The sequence below is a fragment of the Lycorma delicatula genome, chromosome 12 (assembly GCF_047948215.1).
Source record: "Lycorma delicatula isolate Av1 chromosome 12, ASM4794821v1, whole genome shotgun sequence".
Classification (NCBI taxonomy): Eukaryota; Metazoa; Arthropoda; class Insecta; order Hemiptera; family Fulgoridae; genus Lycorma; species Lycorma delicatula.
The window spans coordinates 7955437-7965371 of NC_134466.1; the positions used below are offsets into that span (position 1 = coordinate 7955437).

Sequence of the window (9935 nt, forward strand, 5' to 3'; positions counted from 1 at the left end):
TTATTTGTAGTATATCAGAATTCAAAATTACACCATAACATAATAAAATGGTAGAACTTAATACAATGAACCGAGTGCCAAATACACATATAAACAAACACTAAACCGGTGCAGGCAGTGGTCCGCACACAAAAGATTCCTACATTTATTGTTTTTTTTTTTAACAACTATACTATTTAAAACTGCTATCAAAAGCTGTTGACAAAAAATTATAGCCCTCAACAAATTATGTTAGAAACAAATTATTTACTGTACTGTGGTACAGTCACCACATAGACCTCTGTGTGGTCCAGGTTAAGCAAGTGTTAAAATCATTCATTGTTATACAAACATTAACAAAAGCAGTTTTTGCCGACATAAGGATCTTGTCAAAGGGTTAAACGGCAGTGATTACACTAAATTAGTCATATTAATCCACATTTAGGAAATATACACAACAGTCTCAACGATTGTTAATTTTTTTTTTTTAAATCGAATACGTTTATAAACATATTAAATTTGATAAAACTGACACATTCATTAAGTAACTGTTTGATCTTGATCTCACATTAAGTGGGTCTAAAAACTTGTTGAAAAACAAGCATCATTATTGTTTGTAACATTACTGAAGAAGGTAATGCCATCATTCTGTAAAGTAAATTCTGTAAAGATTTTCTGGAATAATATTCCTATTTATTTAATAAGCGATGTTTTTAAGTTTTAATTTTAAGGAATGACTTTTATTATTATTTTTTTCTTTACGAATGAAACTCTTAAGAAGCAAAAATAAATTTTTGTTTTTCATATCTTAACCTCTTTAATAATACTTCTACTTAATTTTGTCTTTGAAAGTAACGTATGTATTTACTTCAAAATTATTAATTTTTTTTTTGTTGTTTTTTTTTGTTGTAGGTATAGATACAACTAATGCTTGTTACGGTGGTACATCGGCATTATTTAATGCGATATCATGGATGGAAAGTAGCAGTTGGGACGGTCGTTATGCTATTGTCGTTGCCGGTGATATCGCAATATATTCAGAAGGCAGTGCTCGACCGACCGGTGGAGCCGGTGCTGTTGCGATGTTACTTGGTCCTAATGCGCCTCTTGTATTTGAACGCGGCCTTAGAGCTACATACATGCAGCACGCTTATGATTTTTATAAACCGAATTTAATGTCTGAATATCCTGTTGTCGACGGTAAATTATCGATTAAGTGTTATTTAAGCGCTTTAGATAATTGTTATCAACTTTATTGTAAAAAATCAATGAAAATTAATAATAATACCGATGATATCGGTTTAAACAGCTTTAACGGGATGCTCTTTCATTCGCCATACTGCAAACTCGTTCAAAAGTCTTTAGCTAGATTAGTATTAAACGATTTTACTCGCACGCCAAAAGATAAAATATCACTGTTGTATACAGGTCTTGAACGATTTTCAGGTTGTAAACTCGAAGAGACGTATTTTGATAGAGATATTGAAAAAGGTTTTATGGATTTTAGTAAAAATATATTCAACGAGAAAACATCTAGGTCGTTGTATATCGCTAGAGAAGTCGGTAATATGTATACCCCGTCATTATACGGCGGTTTAATTTCATATTTAATCGAAACACCGTTCGATATACTTTCTGGTCAAAGAGTCGGTCTGTTTTCATACGGTTCAGGCTTAGCGTCATCTATGTTTTCATTAAAAATTAAAGAAAACGGCCTTAAAAAATTAATTAATAATTTATCGCATATTAAGAAAACATTAAACGAAAGAACCAAAGTATCGCCCGATGATTTTTGTAAAATTATGAAAATACGTGAAGAGAATCATTTTAAGGCACCTTATAAACCACAAGGTTCTAATCATGGATTGCAGCCTGGTACTTGGTATTTATATGAAATCGATGAACAGCATCGTCGATTATATAAAAAAGTTATCGATACATAACATATAATAATTATGTTTTATCAAATCTTATTTTATTTATACCAAGTGTAGTAAAAAAAAAAAAAATAATAGTAACGATAAATCAAGTTGTGGCCTTTATTTCTCTATTAGCACGTGATTAGGTTAAAAGTTAAAACTGATTCTATAACATCATATATTTATATAATTCTTAAAAGGTGCTGTTTAGTAGTGTTTTTTTATCAATATTCTTGGGACTATATATATATATATATATATGTATATGTATCATTACATGTATTTGTGCACGATTATAACTGAAAGTAGTAATTTATTATGTTGAAGTATTATGGTAGGTCATTTTTGTTCAGGTGATGGAAGAGGGAATATGAAAATTAATGATTTTTTATACTACTGTCTCAGGAATAATTAGCCGGTAATGGTTTAGATGAGTTACTGATTTTATGTTGGACTTAGTATTATCTCGGTTTACCTCCTCCCCAGTGAGTCTTTTGCTTTGCTGAACGGTCTACAGTTCAGTTTTATATTTCCACATGCCACACAGTTGTGATTGTTTGACTGTTGACTGCTTATGGACCTGTACAGGAATTCTGTTTTCTGTCTAAAGTTGGCAAAATAATTCTAATAGTAGAAACGCTTATCTTATAAAAATGGGCTTTCCTGTTTTTCGTATTATATAAATACAGTAATGCGAATGAATATGAGAATAGTTATATAAAATAAAAGTATTGTTTGTTAGAAATGTCGGTTTCAAAGTTTTATCGGTAGAATATAAATTATTTTAAATAATCAGATCGTGGCAATTTCAAGTAATCATAAAAACACATCGCTGAATGATCTACATTTGTTAATATGTAAAGCGAAATCCATCAAATCACTTTTTTGGATTTATTCAACAGGAAGTAGTTACGTTTAGTTATTAAAATTGTTGAGAATTTTATTTTTTTACAGTCGCATATGTAATACTTGGAATTTTATCTGAATTTTGACAGATGTTTCTAAAATAACAACTTTTCATCAGTATATAAGTTAGATTATATTTAAAATGCTCAGGTGTTATAAAATTAAAATTTTTCTTTATTATATTTTTAAAAAATTTGCTGATGTTAATGATATTTGTTCTTATTTATGTCAAATGCTTTATAAGGATTATGTTCCGTAGTTACTGAATTAAATAAGCCGTGAAAATTATTGAGGTGTTGTGATAAAATAAAAACTTAATTCATTAGAATTTGTATTGTATAAAATTACTTTCCCAACTGTCACTATTTCTAATAATATTTATTGTTTTTTTTTTTTAATTTTGTATTCTGTTTCTGTATAAAATGTTTAAAAAAAAATTATGTAGTGGGATGGGAACTTGCCTAAAAATTCACTTCATAATAACTTGCGTGTATAAGTAGAATACACAAATATTCCTTACTTAAATGATTTCCTATTTATTATGTACTTATAGCTTTCCATGTCCCAGGCCATTGTAAATCAATTGTAGTACTTCTAGATTGCTGGTAGCCCATTTATTTTATTATAATAATATTTAATGGAACTAAAGAGGTAATTTATTATTAATGTTATAGAGTATGTTATTACAGTATGTAATATTATTACACTAGTACGGATTTCTTGTTTTCTCTTGGTCGCCAAGGGATTTTACGTAATCTGTGCTTAACAGCTATGTCCAAGATTGTCTTACTAAATGAAAAAGTCAATTAAAGTTTCCACATTTTCTTTTGAAGAAACTACATCTTCTCAACACTTTTATTCCTTCCCCTTCTTCTACCACCTGCTTTTACTTTGACTGAATCGATCACCCTTTTCGTGAACTTACTCTTATTCTAATTATTGTTCCCTTCCATTTCTTCTCTTTCGATGATATTTGACTTGTTCATTCAATTTAGGCATCCAAATTACCTACATGTGGAGAACGAAGGGGTAAATGCTCAGATTTATGAAATATATTGAGGATTTTCATTAAGTTTAAGAACAAATAATGATATTATTTCAAACCGCATCATTTTATGTATTATTTTAATGTAATATTCTTTGTCTTTTCAATGGTAATATTTTTATGAATGTATATATATTTAAATTATTATAAGTTTAGAAAAAAAACTAGTAAAAACTTTTTTCCTGTATCCTTTCTGTACAACTTATTTCTTTAAATATTTTTAACTTTATTTCTACTATTTCACTTCATAATATCGACAGCAAAAAATCCTATCTCATTATTTCGTATACTGGGATATCAGTCCTGCCTCTTTACATATTTTTTCTGTTATCTTGTATTTTCTTATAGGATTTTAATTTTTTTTTAAGTCTGTATTTTATTTGTGAGGTGTGTTTATCTTAAAGATGATTTGATTTACTGATATATATTGACCGTCATTCCTCCTTGTTCTATTAAATGTAGTGCTAAGTCTTTTATAAAATCTGCAATATAATTATATTTTTTGATTCTTGACAGATCTGAACACAGATATCTTATGCTCGTTGTGAGTAGATGAAAAAATAATCTTTTTCCACCGATTGAAAGATTTCTATAGGAAAGTTAACGAATTGTTAAGTAGGTTTTATATAGTTCATTCCTTTTTTACTTATGTTATAATAGAGTACATCTGGCTGTACGGGTTAATCTCACCTGATATAGGGAAATTCTGCTTTACAATTTATATCATCTTAATTTGGGTAATTACATAAAACATTTTCTATTTGGTTCCATTAATAAATGATAATATTATTTATTAAAAAATAATAATTTCTGTTCATGTCGTAATTACTTCATTTTAATTTTTGTGTTGCAGCATCTTTAGATATCCCTGTTCAAGTCTTCATTGCGTTACTGATGGTTAACATTTTTCTATTATCACTGAGAATCAAACAAAGATATTGAATAATAAAATGGTCCCTTTATACATAGCGTGATAATGTTCCAACATATGAGGCTCGGCCAATAAATTTTGCATACTAGCTTGCTACACGGAGACAAAAGATACTATCAAGTCGGGCATGTCAACATGTGATAGCTAAAATCCCCCTCTACAAACCTGCGATAATGTGTTGAAATCCATTTACCAGTTTGTTTTCAGTAGCGGTTAAAAATGGCCAATATGTCGACATGGTTAAAACAGCACATAGAGACAGAATTTTTAACATTAGAAAATGTAAATCCTATGAATATTTTTCGTTTAAAAGCGGTTTACGGTAGTGAAACTGTTGACAGCGGTATTCTGAATAGGTGGGTGTTAAAATTTCGCAAATGTAAAGCCGGTAAACCGACAATTGAGGATACACCTCGCAACGAATAATCGGTTTCTGTGACCGGCGAGAAATTGAAAGGAGGTGGACAATTTGCTTCAAAGTGACCGGCTAATCACCTAGCAACACATTGCTATTCAGTTAGGCGTATCTAAAGAACAATTATCGAGCGATTGGGTTACTGTAAAATCTGTGCACGATGGGAAAACTCTCCGATGGTATAGGCTGAAACCTCAAGGAGAGGTTTCAGCCTATACCGTATCCACTATATTCTCTGGATTCGGCTCTGTATAACTTCCACTTCTTTCCTCTTTTTAAGAGGGATCTCAAAGGTAATCATTACACCGCTGACTATGAGGTGAAGGAAGCTGTGACTGACCACTTGGATCCGAGAAAATTTCAGTGACGGAATGCAAAAATTTGTCACACGTCGGGAAAACTGTATCAGTGTAAACAGGGATTATATTGAAAAATAAATACCGCATTTTGTAGCTAAGGTATTGTACTTTAATTCATTTTTTATTTCGTTGTTCAGATCTCTTTTCATTCCCATTCTACACATATATGTGCAAAATTTGTCAACCGAGCCTTGTAGTTACTACTTAATCTAAATTGTAGCGGTTTAACGGTCATCAGTGTTTTATTTTGAGCCACAATATACTTAAATATTAAGTATATTCCATCACTTAGCATTATATAAAACGTAAAATTTGATATCGTATTTGTTTTTTTATATAGAGTAAACTAATAAATAAGTTTATAGTGTAAAAATAATTTATCCCCAAAAATGGTATATCCCTCAATCAAGTATAATATTTTCACCAGAATTAAAATATTTCTTATATTTAATTATAAATTAATGTCAAATAATGGATGTAGTTTGCATTAATGATAAGGCAACACAAGTTATCAAGCATTATTATACTGGTCGACAGGAAATGGTTTCTTGTAAGCAGTTTACAAGTAATGTGTTATGGATCACAGGCTGCTTACATGAGTAATGTTTTATTTATGTTAATTGTCAACCTATGCCCCTGTTTGTTTTTATACAAACCTGCTTGCAGTTTATTGACGATTCCCTGACCTGCAAAAACCCTTTTACACAGCATATGAATTGTCTTGATTTGCGTGTGTCGGTCCTAGCTCTAGTTGAAGTATAGTCGAATGAAAATAATTCCCGGTTAAGAATATTTATAGGAAAATCATTCATACAATTGTTCTTCCAATCTGACAATATGTACATAAAAATTTCATTACTGATAAATAGATTGCAAAATATCAGCTAAATAAAAATAAAAGTCTTCTTGTAACACTTAAAAAAAAAAAAATTTCTTGATATATCATCCAATTTTTTTAACTTTGTGTGTGTGTGTGTGTTTATGTGTGTTTGTGTGTATATATATATATATATATATATACATTTTATTATATAAATGAAGTCAAGAATAATATATGTAATACTTCACAGAAACAAAAAAAGATTTCTACCAACATTTACCTAGAGAAATCTTTGTAAACCATGTAAAAACCTTAGTTTAGAATTTCATTGTAATGAATAAGTTAATGTGACAATAACGAAGAGAAGTGGTTATAGTTTATAATAATGTAAAAATAATATCGATATGAATTAAAAGTGATAAAAGTATGAAAAGGTTAAATGATTACAAAATGAAATATTTTTTTGAAGATGCTCTTTGAAAAATATTTAAAAAGTCATAAGAAAGAAATATTATATTTATTTAAAAATATTTTTTTTTGTAATAGAAAATGATATAATGTAATTTTAAATTAATTGGTCAGATCATTTTGATAATTTTTTTTATAATGATTGTAAGCCATTAATAAAAGTTTTATTATTTGTTATTATAATAAAAGGTTATTTGGTTTTGTAAGTGTATCTTTATGCATTAAATTTATCTTAATTATAAATAACATACTTTTGTAATTTTACATTATTTACAACTTATTAAGGTTTTAAAATTGAAGATTTTTTTGCCTTAAATCTTTGTAGTAGTAACTTAAATGATATGTTAGATGCGATTTACGATAACTTGTGCGATCATGATTATTTAATAATAACAATTATCATTATATTTATGAGGCTTGGTTCTCACAGTAGAAGTATTTAGTTAATTAAGAGATATCGCATTTTAATTTATTAGAATACTTCTAAAATATATGAATTTATTTGATAGTTATTCTGTAATTCAAGTTCCAAAAAAGTACAGAAAAAATTCATGGCACTGCGATTCCTTGCTACCTTGCAGATGTTTTTGATATTTTATTAACGTGTTTAATACACATGAAAATTTACGTATTATGGTTTTGTTATTTACATGATAAATAATTTATACCTGTATTTACACAAGAAAGAATGACCCTTAGTGTGTAATGTAAAAAAAATGGTATGCCCTCAGTGATAATGGTGGTATATTTCTCAGTATACATGTTATAAAATTTGTTTAATGCTGTCTAATGTTCTGTTTAAGTAATCTATAATGATCTTTATAAATATATGAAATAAAAGGTAATTTTTTTTTTAGGAAAAGTTAACTTGTGTAATTTAGTTTTTAACTTAATTTGAATGAATATAACTTTAGTTCAGTATGCACAGTTTAAAACAAAAAGCACAGTTTCTTTTGAATGATTCCCAGCAATAAAAATGTGTAAAAATGATTCCAGATCGATAATCAAAATTGACTATTAATATTTTTTTTTACATTAAAGACATGATATCTAAAATTAACATCTCAAAATTGATAATAGATTTGCAGTGTAAAAATCTAAGTCTTCTGCTTAGATTAGCAATTCCGTTTCATTCCCTCATTTTGTTTTAATTTTTATTAATTGTACTTATTACAAATGTAAATAAAAATAATATCTTACCTCAACACGCCTTGTTTTTTTATAATTCATAACTTTATGTTCTGAAGTTTTCGAGGAAAACTTTTATTTACTGAAAATGGAATAGATACCGACCGGAGCATTACTGATTTATAAAGAGTGGTTTGTTTGATTCCCAAAATTATTTTTATTTTCATTATTTCTTTCAAGGAAATTGATAATTTTTGGTGGATATAAATCCACCGGATACAGTTCAATAAAAGGTAAAAATACTTACCTATCTTTCTGTAGCGCTTTCAGAACTTTAACTCCATCATCAGCAAACCAATTTTTATAAAATACACATAATTATAAATAAAACTTATAGATAAAAATAATAGTTAATAATAATTAAAGTTATTTTTAATCATGAAACTATATATTTCATTTATAATTTTGTATTTTATAAGAATTGACTTGCTGATGATGGAGTTAAAGCTCTGAAAGCGCTACAGAAAGATAGGTAAGTATTCTTACCTTTTGTTAAATTGTATGTAGTTGATTTAAATATTTATTTGTTAATTATTTTATATAATGGTGAATTATGTTGAAAAAAAAATATATATATATATATACTTCTGAAAATTCAAATGATTCATCAACATATACTGTCCGCTGTCCCACTTTAACTCAAAAAACAACTTAACTACCAAAACACAATATTGTAACGCAATATAGAATTACAGTAACTCACCGAACCATTACTTGTGATGTCATCTTAACCATGCAGACTTAGTTCACTTTGAAATTCACTCCTTCACTGGCTTCCTCACAGACTCTCATGTCGCAACTCTCCTTGCAGAACTGATTTTTAACTGGTCTTCCTGAGTATTTATACTCCTATCCTCTTTACCTGTTGGACAGGACCCAACTTGAAGCGTGAGAACGATTGACCGAACCCTTTCGTTCGCACTCATTCCAAACCTCGGTCCGGTAACTTTTCTCACTAAACGACAAGTGTTTATTGTGTGTCAGTGGGTAGTATTACAAAAGACGATTGTTAAACGGCCTGTTACCTTAACTAAAATGGTTTCTTTTAGCCCCTTTCTGGATTCCTCCCATTATTATACTTTCTTCTTATTTGGCAGGAATCTGTCGCTCAGGACTGCTATATCAGTCTTGTAACAAAATATATATATATATATATATTTTTTTTAAATATATATATATATATATATTTTACTTTACCTCAGTGTAACTTGCTATTGTTTTCAAAATATTACAAAACCAAAATATGTAAAAGCAGTATTTTTTGCCACATATAAAAAAAGCAACATATAAAAAAGTAAACATATGTAAACTTAAATAATAAAAGTATGCAAACTGTTAGTCTAAAATCGCGATATCTAATATGAATTAGTGATATTGATTATTGTAACCGATTACATAGCTTGTTTTTCTGTCCACATCGTTCAAGAAACAAACCTAACTTAGAAAACTGACACCAGCCGGTTCTTTAAGTAAATAAATAATACTTTTTCAAGTTTTTGTTGATTTGATTAACACTTGAATACTTTAAGTTTGACTTTAAACATATTGTTGCCGTTAATTAAAGGGTTAAATTTTATCTTTACAGGTATGTGTTATTTTATTAGAGTTAACAAAAAAAAATCTTGGTAAATTGAATTTTTTTGTAATTTTACCAGTTATTTTTGCTCATATGTAAGTGTATCTTTTTATTTAAATTAAATAAATTTTTAGAAATTTGTAATATTCTAAAATTTATTACATTACATATATACATGTGTATAAAAATATTTTAGATTTTATTATACGATTAGTTTTTTCACTTTTACGGTATGCTCAGTATTTTTTTTTTGCTATATATTATTTATATGATAAGAGCTAGTACGAGCTAAATAAGTAATTTGATTTGTTTTCACTGTTATTATTATT

At 28.2% G+C, this 9935-nt stretch overlaps 1 protein-coding gene across 3 annotated transcripts in view; it reads left to right on the forward strand.

The window, feature by feature from the left end:
- Hmgs (hydroxymethylglutaryl-CoA synthase) overlaps positions 1 to 9191 on the forward strand; it is a 48876-nt gene extending 39685 nt beyond the window's left edge. For all 3 annotated transcript variants that reach the window (XM_075380192.1, XM_075380193.1, XM_075380190.1), the window contains exon 3: positions 892 to 9191. In XM_075380192.1, the coding sequence (XP_075236307.1) occupies positions 892 to 1922 (1031 nt within the window). In that variant the 3' untranslated portion in view covers positions 1923 to 9191. The remainder of the gene's footprint in view (positions 1 to 891) is intronic.
- Positions 9192 to 9935: the final 744 nt, after the last annotated feature.